This window comes from Dryas octopetala, chromosome 1 (genome assembly GCF_963921425.1).
Source record: "Dryas octopetala chromosome 1, drDryOcto1.1, whole genome shotgun sequence".
Lineage (NCBI taxonomy): Eukaryota > Viridiplantae > Streptophyta > Magnoliopsida > Rosales > Rosaceae > Dryas > Dryas octopetala.
The window spans coordinates 32,437,004-32,456,055 of NC_141366.1; the positions used below are offsets into that span (position 1 = coordinate 32,437,004).

Consider the following 19,052-nt stretch of genomic DNA (forward strand, 5'->3'; position numbering starts at 1 on the left):
GTCGCCACCACCACCTCTCCGCCACTACCTCTATCGTCGCCACTGTCACCACCACTGACAGCACCGCCACCACCATCGCCGCCGCCACCACCACCATCGATGCCGCCGCCACCACCACCAATGTCGTCTTCGCCGCCACCTCCAACACCTCAATTTTTGCCGTCACCATTTCTTCCACCACTCATGGGCAATCACCCCTACTACCATCATCAACTCACCACAAGCATCATATTTATTGTTGCCACCATCACTATCACTCTTTTATAAAACTACTATAAATTTCGTATTTAAATTTCATTATGATTACATTTATCCAAATCCAAACAAGAGAATTTACATATTCTAGAATTTTAAATAACGTCCTTTTAAATTTCGTCATTTGTGAATTCCTAGTAATTTCAAACTACGTCATCCAAACGCACCATAAGCAGTTGTTACAAATACAAAAAGAAACGTAACATTCACATGACAAAATGAGGAGGTATGGCTGTTAATCGTAAACTTTTGAAGAAATATTAGTGTTCTGAACATTCTCTCTCTTTTTTGAAAGCCGTTTGAGGCTTTGAGCATAAATTACATGTGGGAGGGACAAACCGAAGACTCACAATGGTCCTAGCTAGTCTAGATTACCTAAAAAATATATGTAGGATTGATGGTAATTGATTTGTGTGTATCTACTGTGAATGTCTTTGTTGAAATTGAATTGACTCAAAGCCTGTAGCCATGCAAATGTTTGGCCCATCTTCTAGCCATGTAAGGATCATATGCATGGTAGTCCCAACTTTCTACGCTACTGGTCCTCCCACCAGTGACTGCATCCATCATCGTGCCTGAAGCAGCTTCTGCTTCTGTTGCGTTGCTTTTACCATCTCCTATGCTCACCACAGTTTCCCCTGTTGTGATAGCTTCCTCAACCTCACCCTCTTCAATATAGCTATATCCCACACAAATATGTCCACACACACTCAAGTCCACCAAGATTTTCCTTTCTTCACCCCCTCTTAGCTCTCCTATCTTTACAATCCTACTGCTGGCTTCCCCTACTCTGATCCTCAACTGGATTTCTCTAACGACTCCGCCAAGGAGTCTTCCGAGGAACTCTTCAAATTCATGCATGATAAACCCATTGGCAGTGCCAAAGCCAAATCCTACATGAAAACGATGAACTGGAATGGGCACATCCATGTTGGTTAATGCAGTATGGTAGGATCGCGTTGGGCTATCAGACAGATGCAGGATACAGGAATCTGGATTCTTGTATGCACGATCTTGAAGTATCTTGATCCCTTTCTTAAGCCCTTCTACTGGATCTGCTTGCCCCATGTAGAACATACGATCAATAACCTGTAGGGCCGTTCGCTTCCCATAAGATGTCATGCGTCTCAGAGGGAAGAGACGGGCAGCAGCCGATGAGTAGGTAACAATGGCCAAGCGATCAATAGGTCTAAGGGAGAAAACCAGCAATGCCATGCACTGCTTCAGAAGCCTCAAGTGTGGCCCATTGGGGCTAGCAACCAGGACCAAGTCAGTTGGTCGTTGATGTGCCAATTTGACCGAAAGATATGCTCTGTCTGAAGAGGCACACAGAGTATAAGACTTTGGCCTTGTTGGTGATTGTAAGAATGATGAGGAGCTAGAGCTTAGGTGATGTGGGGGTGGATGGTAATCATGGTATGGATATGGGGTGCACCAGGCCAAGGGTTGAAAGGTAGGGGGTGCACTAGGTGAGATGGGTGTTAGAGAGAGTTGGAGACGGGGGCAATTAGGCTCAATTGCATCCAATTGATGAGGCTCAATTGGGTCATCATCATCATAGCGAGCAGAACGCAGGAAGGAACGCCTGTGGATGCGGAAAGTGGCAATAGAGTCATCAAGGATTTGGAGGACGGGGTCAGCTTGGTTGCAAGAAGAGTTTAGATTGCGGGGCAGCTGGGTCCAATGGGCACGGCAGATGGGGCAGGTGACACTACCATGACGGACATTGGAGGAGATGCAGGCAAAGTGGAAAGCATGGGAGCACTGGGCCGTGAATATAGCCTGCGCAGGGCTGCTGCCTTTGCTATGGTAACTCAGAGGGTCTAAACATATTGCGCACAAATTCTGCAACAAGAATCAACAAATAATAAATGTTATTTATTATTATCATTTGTACAAATTAGAACATCCAACTAAAACTAACCAGGAGTACTATACTCATTACTCACAACATTACTACTATTTTTGCATTGAACAACCAGGAGTTCTAATTAAAAGATAGTTTGCTTAATTCATTTGAATCGTACGATAGTGAATATGGTACATATGGATATAAAAGTACTCATAAATCTGATGTATTTCAGAAGCTCGATTGTTAAACAATTGTTGTTGGTAAAAGGTTATGCATAAATATCACTGTATTAGGAGCAAAGTGATAGAGATATGTGTGAGAAAGTTACTGAAGCTCCGAGAGGATAAAAAGAGTTGGGTTTTCTTTTTCTGTATAGTGGGTGTAAATTGGGAAATATGGAAGTAAGACATTTGAACTTGAATTTGGGGAGCAGGAGCAGTCAAACTTGGAATGGAAGTGGAGGAGCAACATATATATTACATATAGCTAGGATTCAACAAAGTAAAAAGCTTTGATTAAGTGAGCAACAGTAAGTAAAATGGATCATCTGAATTGTGTGAGAAAATTAAGAAGATTGTGGTATGTATGAGAATGAGGGTACCTTAGTAGAAGGCACATTGTGATTGTTGATTGTAGATTCCGTTTCCCTTGCAACGTCTTCTTCAGCTGAAGAACCTGAGATCTGTAAATATAAACGAACAAATGAAAACACAAGAAAGTGGGTTGTTTGTTTTCAAGATTGACAATAATCAAAGTAATTAAATTAATAATTGTTGAATAGAATTGGGGAAATTAAGATGACTTACAGAGGCAGAGGTGGTGGTGTTGGTATGATGGAAGAAGACGATGGGGTCCACAACAACAAGAGGCTTCCTCCTGGGGAAGGAGAAGGAAGCACATGCATTTGCAGCTGCCACCACCATCTTCTTTGCTGCTTTTCTCACTTTTGATGAAGCTCCTCCTCCTCCTCCTCCTCCCATCCTCTCTCTCAGTCTCTCTTCTTCTTCTTCTTCTTCTTCTTCTTCTTGTAATGGCAGACAAGGCTTTCTCTGCACACCTCTGCAATTTGTCCCACCTCTTACTCTACCAGTCTAGTTGCTGTTGCAGTTTCCATTTCTTTCATTCAATAAATAAATATTGTCCCACTCATCTATGATTCTATATATACACACATTTATTACGTATTTGCCACTTTACCAATTAAATATCCCACTTTCATGCTACCTCTTTTTTTTTCTTTTTTTTTTGTATCATTGATTCTCTTTTCTTTTCTACCACTTAGTTCTTTTTCCCTTTTCTTTTCTTTTCTTTTCTTTTCTTTTCTCTGTCTGGTAGTCTGGTGGTTTAAACTTTTCCCCACATTTAATTGTGCATTTTCACTTGTCCATATTTAATTTTGTCTTTCTGTGGTTTTGCCTGTTGACACTCCTCCTCTCCTATTTATGCTCACGCCTACCTCTGCCTTTAGTTTTGTTTCTTTTATTTAAAAAATTCAATCAAAATATGTGAAGTACTACTGTACTAGTAAGAAAATAAAATATTAGGCAGTTCAAATTTTAATGAAACCTTGACACTAAACCAAATTACTTTTCCTTCTACCATAATAATGGAGAAGTAGAGATAATTGACATGTCACAATTAATTGGTTGGATTGTAGTTTGTAATAATACCAAGAATTATTCAGGTTAGATGAGTGACAAAATAATATTAAAAAACCGCCATCATTAACAGGGTCTTAGAAACAAGGTAAAGGCCGTAAAGCAGATAATTAGAAAAACAGAAAAAGCAAAAAGAGTAAAAGACCGTTGGATTGGATTTGAATTTCAAAAGTTTCAGAAAAATAACATCTATGATGACACGTGGTCATTTTCGCCCTTTTTTTTAATTTTTTTTGGCCCTTTAAGTTGGAAGGTATTTAGCATGTTCCATCTATGAGGAAACAGAGCATAGCAACTGGATGTATGGGTTGCCGACTTGGCGCCAAAAAGAAAGTTTTTTTTTTTTTTTTTTTTTTTTCCATATTTCCATTTTGACCATGTTAGCTTATTATCAAAAATCAAATTCACTATTTAAAATTAAGTCTATTGATTTTAACTACTAAATTTCAATAACTTTTTAGTTTAGGTACCAAAATTAAATAGCATTTTAGATTAGATACTAGTTGAAAAGTCAAACAAAATAATAAAGTAAAAGATATTAGAATTTACAAATATTACATCACATGCCACTACAATAAAAAAAAAATAAAAATAAAATTACATCACAAATATTACATTAATTTATCCTATATTGTATTAAAAAAAAAATCAATTTAGTCACAATTTAACTGTGACTGTTTTGGTACATTAAAAGAAACAACTCACACCACTATACTATGTATTATTTTGAATAAAAGTATTGTTTTGACCTCTATTTATACTATATTGTAGTATAATTTCTCTAAAAAAAAATTTAATTAATTCACAACTTAACTGTGACTGTCGTTCAGTCACAACTAAATTTGAAATTGTGAGTGTCGTACAGTCACAACTAAATGTGAAGTTGAGACTACATTAGCAAATTTTCAAGATAATATAAAAGCCTCAAGGGCAATTTTGTCAAAATCTTATAAATTTTAACTAACACCAATCATATGTGGGCCAAAGGACAAAAATGTCAAATGGAAAAAGCTCAAATCAAATGGGTCAACATATTTGTGACCTAATCTAAAAAACTACATTTAAATTTTGTTAGTTCAATTGAAATATTATATAGTCTTCATACTATACCAAAAAATTATTGAGATTTGATATTTAATCATAATTTTCTATTTAAAATTATCTCATCCAAATAGATCCTTACGTTTCCTCTTTGTAATTATTTTTTTTATTGAACCGTTGTCATATTATAAATTTATACATAAGACTTTAAAAAATATATATATATAATACATATTTTAGGGTCAATTTTATTTCAGGACACATATTTAAGTTCGTGCTGATGGACACCTAATTAGAATTTGTATCAATGTAAGACTAACCATTAGTTCTGTTACTAACTCTGTCCAAATGAGAGACAAATTGGTCTTTTCTTATTATATAAAATTTTAATTATATTTCTAAATTTGAAAAATAGCAAAATATATAGCTATAAAAGATTATTACTATTAAAAAAAATTAAAACTAAAAGAGAATAAAATTAAAAAAGCCAACCCACTTCAGGCGGCCTACTCGCCAGCGATGACCTTACCTACTGGCACAACCCTCTCTCTCTCTCTCTCTATCTACGTCTTTGTCTCTTTCTTTCTCTATCTATTTCTCTCTTCACTGTAGCTTACCACCAGAGTAGTGAGTTACAGTGAAGAAAGAGAAAGAGACAAAGAGGGAGAGAAAAAAAAAAAAGAAATAAAGAGAGAGGGAGGGTGGGATAGCTGCCGAAGGTGGCTTGGGGTGGGTGTGGAGAGGGGATCTGCCATCTCCCTTTTTAAAAAAATTTTTAATTTCTTTTTAATATTTTTACTCTACACTATAGGATTCTAAAACATAAAAATGAATTTTTTTAAGTGTAGTGGTAAGACATAGCAAATGACCATTTTACCCCTTAAAATAAGTCTTGACTGGCATTTGGTCTTTATTTAACGGAAATCTTGACAGAGGTGACGATTTGTCCTACATTGATACAAATTCTAAATAAGTGGCATTCATCGATACGATATGTACTCTGAAATAAGATTGACCCTAAATATATGTCCTAATTAAAAAAATTCCCTATATATACTCACGTTTTTATTGAACCGTCATGTAGCCCCAAAACCCAATCAGAAGGCCACTCTCTTTTTTCTTTTTAATCTTTGAACTAAAGTTATATTGCACTTGTTTTGGGCCTTTTGGGCTCCACTCTACACAAAAAACAAAAAACTTAAAAAAAAAAAAAAGTGTTATATTGTACTTTGACTTTGATTTTCAACTTGAAAGGATAAACATCCCTATTCCCTCCCTTGGCATCTAAAATGTTTAGGATGGCTTGTTCTATCTACTTTTAGATTAGGACAGACATCCTTGCTAACAAATGGGGAGGTACTTTGTTGTGCCAAAGGATGATCAAAACCCTGAAATTCAAAAAAGAAATTTCCTTTAATTTGGAAAACGACTAATGCAGTACTAAAGTCTAAGTACTGAGAGTATTGAGAGCTAGGGTAGGGAATCTCTCTTTTGTGACAGACAGACAGACAGACATGGGAAAGCTTTCAAGTTTCAACGATATGTGCCTCTCTTGTCTTGCACATCAAAAGAAGGAAAAGAGCAAAGGTTGCTATTGTTCCCAACAGGGACCTTGCTAGCCTGCAAAGCACATATATGTTTCATTGCTTGCTTCCACAACCACCTTGTGCATTTTGACCTGGTCAAATCCATTTAAAAGGGTTCAATCACATTTTTAATATTAAAATCATTAGGAGACGGCCTGTAGCTCTAATTTAATTTAATTGAACTCATTTTTGTCTGTAGTTATGTCTATATCTATGGTTTTTTTTTTTTTTTTCTTTATAATGTATATATGCTCATCCATGTATATATCTTTGCTGTTAATTAATCAATCATCTTTCTGCCGTATCTGTTTGATCAAAGATTCCCATTAGTTGTCATTATCATTGATTGGTGAAGCTTTGGCATCTTATAATGATTGAGCAAATTATGTTTTCAAAACGAAAAGAACAAGGTAAGCAAACTAATATGGTAGGTTTTTTTTTTGGCTAATTACAAATAAGTCAATAAAACTTTTAACAATTACATTTTAATTAATACTCTTTTTTATAATTTTATTTTACCAAAATGAAAAAATTAATAAACATACATTACTATTCATATTTAGATTTGTATTAAATTTATATTTGACTACTATGTAACAAAATAGTTTAGAGTTTAGCTCCTGGATCTGCCTAAAATCTGAGGTCTAAACCGTAAGCCATAAGCTCTTAAATCCTAATTCTAAACCATAAACCTCATTTATATACCATGTGCTCCATTTTTATACTCTAAACTAAATTAAGGGCAACGTCATAATTTTACGCCCATAAATAATGAAAAAAAGAGATAGGCAAATTGACATTTTCTAATACACCAAAATACATGATATCATCAAGTGGATTGAACTTAGTGACTAAAATAGGCTAGGTCATTGACTAAAATGTAATTTTTCAAATTATTCCATTAACTAATATGGGATAGGAAATTTTGTATTGACCTATTTGTAATATTGAAATTTTTTATTGACTTTTTTGTAATTTGCTATTATTTTTTAATGGACAAAAGAAAAATAAGCTAGAACTAAAAATCCCTGAAAAGAAGCAAGTTTGCGTTCATTGAAAAAAAAAAAAAAAAAAAAAAAAAAGCAAGTTGCATGACATCCCTAAGGCATCAATCTAGGACCACTGAAAAAAATGTATTTTCCCAACATAAAGAAGAACCATAAACTCGACCAAATATACTCAAAATGTGCTAGGTTAATAACCTTTTTTTAGTTAAAACTGTTAGGTTGATAAGCTTTATTATACGCATGGTATTATGACTAGATATATAAAAGTAAAACCCTTGTACAAGATACTTAGATACATATAGTCGATTAGAAGCAGAGTGAAAACACATAAAACCCTTGTAATCTAAGGTATAACTTAGGAAAATGCATAGTGCAGTCATAGGCTGGAGTTTGTTGGAATTGTAAGGGCTGAGTAATGGATAGCATGCACAACCAAAAATTTTGAGGGAACTAATATCTGGAATATGACTAAACCATTTTTCATAACTTGCATGGCATTCTATTAATGAAAAAAGTGGCAGTGGCACATGCATGAAACCAAAAATTGGGGTGGGAGAGATGCTGCAGACAGAAGATTTACTGCAGTTTCTACCAAATGCCTATGTTGCCGCACCATTTTGCTGTGGTGTATGCGGACATGATTTGTGATGAACTATGCTTTTAGAAGAGAGGTATCTTGGAAGCCATTGCTAGTGTATTCCCCTTCCCCATCAGATTGAAGAATTTTAATGAAACTATTAAAGAAATTGGAGATATAGGCATGGAATTTCATGAAAACTGATAGTACATCAGATTTATTAATGATAGGAAAAATCCAAGTGTACTAGGTATAATAATCTATGTAAGAAACATAATACCTAGAACCTCAGATTGATACATGAGGAGTTGGTCCCCAAACATCACTGTAAACTAAATGAAATGGATTGACAGATACATGATCAGATTTTGAGAAAGGTAGTCTAGACATTTTTCCCTAGAGGCAGGCTTGAAAAACATTCTTGGTGGAATCACAAAAGATATTATTTGAGCCTTGGTGAGCATGACGGAAATGACATCATTGGTTGGGTGTCCAAGTCTCTGGTGCCACAGATTGGAAGAAACCTTGTGTCCTAAGAAGGCTGCAGGACTGGAGACTGGTGCAGAGGACTTGAACTCAACTGGAAGAGGCTAAAGTCCATTGTGACTCATGCCTTGGTAAAGGATTTCCCCCCGTGAGTTTGTCCTGAATTTCAAAAGAGTTAGCATCAAACAGAAATTGACAATTGTTATCATGACAGAACTGATTGACTGATAAGTGATAACAGATTGGAAGTGAGTTTAGGCACATGTAGGACATTAGAGAGATGAAAATTATATTGAGGAGTTTGTAAAGAAGTATAGCCAATATGTTCAATGTCAAGACCAGCTCCATTACCTACTGTAATAGTGATGATACACATGAAGAATGACAGCAGAAATAAATAACATAAAAGAGATGGTGAGATTTATTGTTATTAGTATGTGTATTTTTACTCAATGAATGTTTTTGTCTGAAGAAAAAAAGTACATACCTCATATTTTAAAATTTCCTCTTGTGCCTCTTTTGATGCTAGAAGGAAAGCAACAGATTTAGCATCAACTTGCTTTTGTGCAGAATGTTTCAACCTTCCATGAGTGTTTTGTTTTGATCTTTTGTTTGACATGGACCCTGATCCAATATGATAGTTTCGGCATGCAGTACTACTGTGGATACGAGATATCATTGCATTCTTTTTTGGGAAAGCGGGTTGATTTTCATGTGAATAAAGTTTGGTCTCCTCACTCACTTCAGTTTTTACCTCCATAATTACATCCTTCATTGGAACTGAATCAAGTGACTGAACAACAAGAGCAGTGGACATCATCCCATCAACATCAAATTCAGAATTTGAGGAGCTGAATTTGATCATCATCCCATCCCATCCCATCAACATCAAATTCAGTCTTGAAGAGCCTCGAGGAAGGCTCACCCTCTGCAGAATCATAGAGCGGAATTTTCTCAACTGAATACCTGTCATCAACAGGGAGTTACAAATAAAGGGAGTTAGGCTGAGCAAGGTCAAACCATGTTTAATTTTCTTTATAGGAAACAAAACATTTTATTAAAGAGAAAAGGTACATAAAGAGATAGACAAGGTGTCCATTTATACAACATAGACAAACTATAGAATTACAGAAAAAACATACAATCTACACAATCTATAAAGCAGACATTGACACAACACAACAAACACATCACGATTCATTACATGACACGACACGACACATACATGCCGACACAGAAAATCTCAACAAATTAGGACATGATACAGTGTGGACACAAAAAAAAAGTAAATACATTTTTATAATTTTATATATAAATTTTCATCTTTATTCATGAAAAGTTTGTTATTAATTTATCTGGACTTAAATGGTCAAATGTTTCATTGCAGGCATGTAAAACTCAAGTCCTAGCTCCATATACCACGTCATAACAATAAAATCCAAATCTAACAATCAAAATACAAATAATAATAATAACCAAAATCAAAATAACATAAAAATAACAACAACAACAACAATAATAATAAATAAAACACTCCAATATCATGTTCCTCTTCACCGAGTTTATAAGCAATATGTACTCAAATATTTCCCAGAACATGAAGAATATGGTTGGCTATGTAAGCTAGTAGCTACAGCTTGAACTTTGGGTGTGGATCTATAAGCAACCCACCATAACTTTGGATCCAAGACTCCCTTTTCAAACATAAAATCCCCTAAGTTTTTACAATCACAGGTGAACCCCTTTTTTAAGACGCCTCAACTGTTGGTGAAGTGCTGTGAAAGTGTCGATGAAGTGTTTGCTGGAGAAAATGCCCACATGCCATGTGGAGTGTTAGCATCGTGTCAGGTACCGACAAGGACGCAACAAATTCGAAGAAGTGTTGGTGCATCATAGATTACAATTAATTCATAACACTCAATCAAGATGAATTAAAAAAATGGGAGTCAAGTCAAAACCCAGGGAAAGACATTTCACAAGAGTGTGATCAGTTTCTAAGGTGTTGTCAATTAGAAGTTGGGAAGGGTGGTAAGGTGAGGTTTTGGGAAGACAAATGGGTGGGGGAGAACAGGCTGCAAACTTTGTTTTCAAGACTATACAATGTAACAAGATATCACAATACTGCTGTTGCAAAATTGGTAGTGGTACCAAATTCTTCTGTATGCTGGACTTTGGGATTTGAAGAAATCTAAATGATGCAGAGGTGATGTTTGACACAATTGCTGCAGTTACTGAGGAGTTTAGATTGACAAAGGCTAGATTCCAGAAGATTGAGATTGGAAGCTACAGGCTCCTTCTCTTGTAAGTCATACTTTAAATTTCTTTGTGAGAATGAAGCCTATCCTAGATTTCAGCCTGCTGGGTTATTTGGAAAGCAAAGGTCCCTCCCAAGGTAAAGGTATTGGCTTGGATTGCAGTGCATGGAAAGCTAAACACTTGTAATTTGCTTCAAAAAAGAAGCCAAATGCATGCCTCTCTCCTCATTGGTGTATCATGTTTAAAGGCAGTGCAGAAAGTGGGGACCATGTTATGACACACTGCCCAATAGCTTTGAGTTTGGAACTTAAATTGTTTAGGGAAGCAGAAGTTAATTGGGAAGGCAGTGATGGGTGATTTTCTTTACTTGGTGGAAGGCACCGAGGGTATGGAGGAGGGAAGAAGGCCAAAGTGCTTTGGAGGTGTAGTGTTTTGGCTGTGATTTAGTTATTTGGATGGAAAAAAACAAAAGAACATTTGAAAACTATGCAGGCTTGGTGGAGGAATTGTGGGATAAGTTCAGTATTGATCAGCTCTTTGGGCTTCTATTTCAGGGGAATTTAGAGTGGAAAATTTTAGCAAAAGGACTCCAACTATACCCCATTTCGCAGTTGAGGATGCCACATTCATTTTGTTCCAATTAAGGATCATAATTTTATGTTTGTCTCAATTAAAGATTTTCCGTCAACTCTATTTTAGGGGTAAAAATGTCTATTCACCTAAAAAATAATTATAATACAATAATAACATAAAATTATAAAAATTTCAAAAAATAATGCTGAAACCCTCCCACCCCCACCCCACCTCTCTCCCCTCTCCGGCCACCAGCAGGCCCCCACCGCCGGTGACCCCCTCTGCAGCATCTCTCTCTCTCTCTCTCTCTCTCTCTCTCACTCCATTTCTCTTTCTACTGCCGCACCCATTTTGGGTAGCTTTGATGATGGTTTATTCATTGAGCATGAATTTGGATTAATGGGTATGTTAAATCTTGGTTGTCTTATAATGGGTTTGCTTCAGATTTGTTTCAGATTTACAAAGAGAAGAGAGAGAGAGAGTGAGAGAGAGAAAGAGAATGATAGAGAGATGCGATAGTCAGTCGTTGGTGCGAAGAAGAGGGTCGCCGGCAGTGGGGGCCTGCTGGTAGTCGGAGAGAGGAGGGAGGTTGGATTGGGGGTGCGACGGGGCTGGGGCTGGGCGGAGGGGGGCAGGGAGGTGTTGGGTTGGGGCCCGGCCTGGTCAGTACTTAACTGGGCTGTGGAACTATAAAAAGCCCCTTCGGACGAAATAAAAAAAGAATATTATGAAGGGCTTTTTCTAGCCTTATTTTTTATAATGTAACTTATAATGTAACAACTTATAATGTAACATAGAATCCATTTTCAATTGGGAGGAGGTGGAGGAGGGTCGCCATGTACTTGTTGCAGGCAATACGCGCCGCCTCCTTCGCTGAAAACGTTTCCTTTCTCCCGTGAAACCAGGTGGATGCAGAATGAACTCATCCACACTTTTCTTCTTCATACCCACATCATAGATTCGGATCTTAGGGTCCGGAACACCACGGCTGGGGAGGGGGGCTGGCCCGGCTGGGTGGTGGGGTGGGGACGGGGAGGGGGGGAGGGCTGAGATGGTTTCTACATGTTTCTTCTTTTAGTTTTTTTAAGTTTTTTTTTTTTTTTTATAACTATTTTTTAATGTGATGGAAAAGACAATTTTATCCTTAAAATTGGATCACGTGCGGGTCATGTGATCAATTTTTAACAAAAGGTATGACGGAGTTGATAGAAAACCCTTAATTTTGACAAACAGAAAATTATGATCCTTAATTGGAACAAAATGAATGTGGCATCCTCAACTGCAAAATGGGGTATGGTTGAAGTCCTTTTGCTAAAATTTTCCCAATTTAGAGACTGTGTTGTGGTAAGATATTCTATTAGACAGGAAAGCAGCTGTTCGGTAGTTGAGTTATGCTTTTGTTTTGATAGAAATGGAATTCATATTTGTGTGTCTATAATGTAATGAGAGGTAGATGCCTTATCCACTGTTGTTGTACTGGTTTGGTGTGTTAATAAAAGTCTGTTAAAAAAAAAAAAAAAACAAACAAATAGAGTGTTTAAGTGTGTCTGTGTTGTGTTTTTGTTGTGTAAAATTATCAAAAACCCAAACACAACCCATTAACTTATTATGTCAACCCAAATTCATTGTCTCATATCATATTTTATCCATTTCTTTTTTATTTTCAACCAAACAACTAAATACTAAAATCTACAAAGCACCTCAATAAAGGTTTAGCTTTCACCACCATATTGCAAACTTTATACATGCTTAAAGAATATAATCAAATAGTATTAAATGTTATTTATGAATAAAAACAAACCAGTGAAGTTAAGAAAATACAATAATAATAACTTTATTAATAAATTTCAATACCTCTCATATATCATCTTCATGAAGAAAAATTAATTGGAGTATGACCCTAATTTATTAACTTCATATGAGAAGAAGAGGTGCAGGAAAATAGTTATGGTCTTTAAATTTTTAATAAAATTACCAAAGTAGCCTCACTAAAAAGTTTTCAATCTAAAAAAAAAAACTGCAACCAAAAAATCAAATCAATACTACTCTCTCTCTCCCCCCCCCCCCCCCCCCCCCCAACACCCCCAAAACCTTCAGCAATCTCTCATGTGCAATCATTATGTTGTCATCAAATCTGAACCTTCCCCACATTTGATACCAAACTCTTACATCTTGTGACAACAATGGTCTGACCACCAAATTAACCTGCTTTTTTAATAAGAAACGGAAATTGTATAGAAAAAATATATGAGGATACAATAAAAACTTGTCAATCTAAAAAAAAAATAGATCAACCAAAAATAATCACAACAAAAACAATCAAAACAATACTCTCCCCCCCCCCCCCCCCCCCAACCAAGATAAACCAAACAACAAGGAATGTCCCTAACATGTTCTGTCAATGAAGCCCACACAAAGATGCCAAAAATCTGCTAATCTTTGTGGAAAAAAAGAAAAGAAAAGAAAACTACTCGTCTTGATTTGAAAACTCTCTATTGAAAACTCTATTGTTTCTTTCCATCCAAACAAGCCAAAAACCACCAAGTCTGCATAACGCCACAGAGAAAACATGTTCTTTTATGTCATCTGCATACTATCAAAGAGAAATTCTATGTACGCCCCAACCCACCATAAAATCCTTAATCAATCCACACTCCCTAACCTGAAACAACAAGCTACTTAAGATGGGCAGTAAAATAAAAAAGAACATGGAAGATAATGTTCAAATTCACCATTCTTATTTCTTTCTCAGGTTAATAGGCAAGGAAAAAGGAAGCTTCAAGAAAGACAAATTTTGAACCCAAATCATGAGATAAAAAATTGTTTCCCTCTACTCAAGTCCCTTTGAAGCCTTTTTTAAAATGATTTAACAGTCTCACCGCCCACTAATTCATTTCCTTGCAGATGAAACGGGAAAAGAAAAACTTTGAAAGAAGCTTCATGATGCGCAATGAAAAGGGTGCCTAGGTCGTACACTAAATTGTCCACTTGCAACCTTGTGTCTGGCTGGTCTTCCACACTTAACTCACATGTATGTCGTCCGCATCATCAAATCCATCCACATTTATTTCCACCTCACCCCCTTGGACTTACAGAGCCAATATCACCAAAATTGTTATGATTCTCTAGAATAAATTAATCAGCTTCATTGTTGCAACCAAAAGGGCCCTTACCACACAGTTTCCAACAGTCTTTTCCCTGTAGACTTGGTCAGCAAATCGTGAAACGAAAGCTGAAAGAAGACCTCAAAACCAAAGACTGACTAGGATCTAAGTTGCAATTCACCTTTACACCCCCAGCATAGCTGTGACTCACCCCTGTTCTCCCATTGCTATGGCCTCTAGGTTGTCAAGAAATATCTTCAGCCATCAATCCACTAGTGCTAGCCGATACGAGCCAACTTTGGGTGCATAAATTTGATTGGGCCAACAACTGATTTGCTATGGCCTCCAGGCAATTCACCCATGTGATTCATCGTTTCACCCATAGCACATGTTCCATAAAATGGTAACCTGAATCATCTCACAATAACAGGCCTCTCATATTTTGTAATAATTGAGGTCATACATTTTATAACTTGGGTCACACTGGGAAAAACCAAAGATCATTAACATCAAATCGATGAATCCACTTCCTTATCAGTTTAGATTGGATGATTTGATGGATAAATTTTGAGTACTTGACTCTGGAGGAAGCTACCTAAACTCCCTCTCTCAAACATCTGCAGGCACTATCAATTCTCTACAGTGATGCACTCATTTTACTACTCCATAACCAGCCCTTATTTCAATTAATTTTCATCATAAAACTGTAATATCACAATCTTATATTTTCAATCCAATAAAAGAAGACCCTATGCGTGTTTATGCCCTCATTGGTGTGTGTTGTGTAAAGAGAAGGGAGAGAATGCAGATCATATTTTTCTGCACAGCAGTTTCACTAGTCAGATTTGGAGTAGGCTGCTGACTATGTTTGGAGTGTTGTGAGTGCACCCTAGAAATTGTTATGGGTTGCAGTCTGGGATCTTTTTGGGCATTGGGGCTAACACGAAAATGATTACTCTCTAGAGATGTGCAGTTTTGGCCCTTTTGTGGTATATTTGGTTGGAGAGAATAAGCGCCTTTTTGAAGATAAGGAGGAGGAGGTGGAGTTCATTTGGGACAGGATCAGATTCTTAGCCTTGATGCGGGCTTCCCTATCCAACCACTATAGAGGCATCCCTCTTAGTGCTAATCTCCTAGATTGGGGTGGAGTGATGTATTGAGTGTTGTTTTGTGAAGTTGGTGCGCCTTAGTTTTGTTTGTATGTTTGGGGGTCTCTGTTACGGGTTTCTTGTGGTAGTGGGTTCTCTTTCCTTGTTTTTGTGTCTTGGTTCTGTTGGTTGAGGATAGTTTCTTTTGTGGATTACTGGCCCACTTTTGATTGTACTATTTTCCCTTATTACTACAGGTTTCTCGTTTCCTTTAAAAAAAAAATCCAAGAGCTCATCCAAATAGTCACAGAACCCATAAAAAATATCCATTGTCCAGAATTTCCATCTACATGCCAACCTCTATTCCTTTGAACCATAAGCAGTTTACAAACCCTAAATGCCATACCAAACCCAAAAGTCTCAATTTTCAATCCCTAGCCAGTCTAGACAATTTTCATTACAATTTTCAATCCCTCTACCAAACCCAATTTTCAATTTCCTCCATAAGCAAGCATAGACAACTTTCATATGCACGCACGAGTAAAAGGCAGGTATGCATACATGCATGTGTGTGCATTAACATCTCTTTTTTTTTTGCGATGATAGGAGAAATGATGTGAGCTTAACACAACTAAAAACAATAATGTTGATAAGCATCACAAGAGGATAGTATGAATTGGCATATGCTAAAGCATATTGGCAATATAATAACATATGAATTAGTTAAGTATTAGAATTCTTACCATCAAAATAAGTGCATATTAATGATAAATACATGGCCACACCATGAAGACTTATGTATAAAACAGAAGAAAAAATTATACGCACGAAACACGGACCCATTTTCACAAACCCAGCTGAAGGAGGAGGGAGGGAGGAGGGAGGAGGGAGGAGGGAGGAGGGAGAGAGAGAGAGAGAGAGAGAGAGAGAGAGAGAGAGAGAGAGAGAGAGAGAGAGAGAGAGAGAGAGAGAGAGTTTACCTGATTCTTGCAATAGACACCGCAAGGGCAATATCCAGGATTGCATTCCGTGCTGGTGAGTACATTCAAGCATCTCTCCCCACATGCACTTTCAGGATCATTTTCATCACACTTGCATTCACACAGAAATATCCTCCTCCTTCTGCTTCTTGTGTCTGCAAACAAATAGAGGGGTGACAAAGAAAACATGTTATGCTAGTATGTGCGTGTATAAATACATTTTCAATTGCTAATGCAAATAACTAAAGTACTTAAGACCTGTCAGCTCCAACCCAAAAAAAAAAATGAGGCCGGCAAAGATGTCAAGAAACTTGCATTAAAAGGTAACATTGTTCTGTGCATAGACGAGAGGGAATTAATTTAACAAAAGGATTTCTTATATCTCAGTTTTTAATTCAACAAAGAGCATTATCCAAACTGCAGAAATTCTTACATTTTGCTGGAGAAGCAATCAGTTTTCTCAATAGAATACTGAATGCAATAAGCTCTGCATCAGATAAATAGATTACTTGTGTGCTAAGATTTTTTTTCAAAAGTGACTTGTATGCAAGGATGCATGAGTCAAATTGCATCCCCGTAAGATATATTTTAATTCCAAACGCTTTCAGTAGAAAATAGTTGGTGGGTAATGCTTGAACACCCCATCCAAAACGGTAAGAAGGTATTTTCTCATATTGTGGGCTTAAAAATAAAATGAAATTTACAATTAATCCTCTCAATGATATCATTTTATAATTCCTGTGTTGTCGACACTTGACAGACCCCAAGATTCGCAAGAAAGATGACAAATTGAGAAACCCAGAAGACCAAATTGACAAGGCATCAACCAATTGCATAAATGTCATGCCAAGCTAAAAATTATACAGAAAAAATTGAAAGAAAAACAAATAAAGAGAAAGATATTTTACTTACCTTCTATGTGAGTGTGAGAAATCATTTTGGTCAATGTGTATATACTCTGGCTGTTCTTCAGTACGTTGATCAGTCAAACAAGGCGTAGTCCCTGACTCCATGTTCTTTGACACACACAATTTGCGAAAGAATTATTCAATTTCTGAAAATAAATTCTCAATCACCAAAATGAAAGCAGAAATTTCTCTGAAAGAAACAATGCCGTCTAGCGTCGTTTGGACCAAAACTCTTCGGCTCTTGATCACTATCCCTCGACTGAACCCTCTTTCTCGGTATATATCTTCTGTTTCTTCATAAGGCCTTCCAAAATGGGGATATCCAAATTTTGTTACCCAAAACAGTTAATATTGATTAAGTGATGTTTAATTTAGGGTTAATTTCATTTTAGTACCTCAAGTCTGCTTTAAATTTCAATTTAGTACGTCATATTTAAAATCTTGCAATGTCATACCTCATTTTTCTAATTTGTTGCAATATCATACCTCAGTCAGTATAATTTTTAAGAAATCTCTTTAATGCTGATGTAACACTTACATGGCACTCCCACAATGCTAACTGGATACCATGTGGTCTGGCAACATGATACATTATGCCACATGACATAAAAAATAATTTAAAATCTAAAAATTGAAAAGAAAAAAATTAATAATTATGTGTAATGTTTCTAGATTTTAATTATTTTTTTGTCATGTGGCATGACGTGGCTTGTTATCAAATCACGTGACATTTCAGTCATCATTGTGGAAGTATCATGTAAGTGTCACATCAACATTTAAGAGATCTCATACTGACAGAGGTATGACATTGCAACAAATTGGAAAGATGAGGTATGATATTGCAAAATTTTAAACATGAAGTACTGAATTGAAATTTGAAGCAAACTTGAGTTATTGAACTGAAATTAACCCTTTAATTTATAATTTAAAACTCAAATAATTATAAAAATTATACTATTGGTCTTATTTTAATGAGATCTTTAAAATAAGGTCAATATTGAATATATTTAAAATAGAGAAATTTTATAAATTAGACAACATAAGCCATACAACATCGGAACTTCAACAACCATAAACAACAAGAACAACCTCATGATTTAAAGAAAAAACAACAACAACAAGTGCATTCAATATAACAGAAAATGAAGCGAACTTCTTATTCGGAGTCCGATGACGAAAAATTGACACCCACGTAATTATACCAATCTGAGATCTTCTGTTCAGTTTCACACTCGTCACATGGTTGAACATGAGGGTTTTTCCCGCAGGTGCATGGCACGGGTGGTTTGGGCTCTGGCAGATGGTTCAACCATTGGTGGCGAAGATTTGGGTTTGGCCAGATCATTGAGCTCCAATCTCATGCAAAATTCACACAAAGGGACCAAAACATCATCTGAACACTTGCAAAACGTCCAGTCTAGTTCTTTTGCACGCTCCATCATTAAACAATAATCGCACAATGGAGCAGCACAGTTAGGGAGGCACTTACACAAGATTTGATCGCACTGTTATTTGGAGCTCTCACCGGCGCCTTGCTTGGAGTTCTCACCAACGCCTTGCTTAGAGCTCTCACTGCTTAGAGGAGGAAGCCATTTCTAAACGATAATTATGTAGATGTGTTAGCCTACTAGTTAAACCTTGGTATTTTTAGGGGAAAAAACATGATAACTTGCCCATTGGA

At 36.5% G+C, this 19,052-nt stretch overlaps 2 protein-coding genes across 2 annotated transcripts; both read right to left on the reverse strand.

The window, feature by feature from the left end:
• Nucleotides 1-485: 485 nt before the first annotated feature.
• Nucleotides 486-3,142, reverse strand: LOC147299853 (E3 ubiquitin-protein ligase WAV3-like). Its single transcript, XM_086228959.1, has 3 exons — nt 2,914-3,142; nt 2,709-2,789; nt 486-2,100 (listed from the first exon to the last, which is right to left on the reverse strand). The coding sequence occupies exons 1-3, from the start codon at nt 3,085-3,087 to the stop codon at nt 709-711; spliced, it is 1,647 nt and encodes a 548-aa protein (XP_086085085.1). The 5' UTR covers nt 3,088-3,142; the 3' UTR covers nt 486-708.
• A 5,053-nt stretch (nt 3,143-8,195) lies between these two features.
• Nucleotides 8,196-16,515, reverse strand: LOC147299854 (histone-lysine N-methyltransferase ASHH1-like). Its single transcript, XM_086229621.1, has 3 exons — nt 16,464-16,515; nt 8,950-9,428; nt 8,196-8,621 (listed from the first exon to the last, which is right to left on the reverse strand). The coding sequence occupies exons 1-3, from the start codon at nt 16,507-16,509 to the stop codon at nt 8,553-8,555; spliced, it is 594 nt and encodes a 197-aa protein (XP_086085747.1). The 5' UTR covers nt 16,510-16,515; the 3' UTR covers nt 8,196-8,552.
• Between the last annotated feature and the right edge of the window lie 2,537 nt (nt 16,516-19,052).

Bases quoted from the DNA above. Each gene is read 5' to 3' on its own strand.
- LOC147299853 (XM_086228959.1), bottom strand. From the start codon at position 3,087: ATGGGAGGAGGAGGAGGAGGAGGAGCTTCATCAAAAGTGAGAAAAGCA. The intron at 2,790-2,913 runs GTAAGTCATCTT...TTATATTTACAG, and splicing joins ACACCACCACCTCTGCCTCT to ATCTCAGGTTCTTCAGCTGA. The intron at 2,101-2,708 runs GTACCCTCATTC...TTCTTGTTGCAG, and splicing joins ACAATGTGCCTTCTACTAAG to AATTTGTGCGCAATATGTTT.
- LOC147299854 (XM_086229621.1), bottom strand. From the start codon at position 16,509: ATGCAATCCTGGATATTGCCCTTGCGGTGTCTATTGCAAGAATCAG. The intron at 9,429-16,463 runs GTAAACTCTCTC...TGTTGATGACAG, and splicing joins GTGTCTATTGCAAGAATCAG to GTATTCAGTTGAGAAAATTC. The intron at 8,622-8,949 runs GTATGTACTTTT...TTTGAAATTCAG, and splicing joins AGGAAATTTTAAAATATGAG to GACAAACTCACGGGGGGAAA.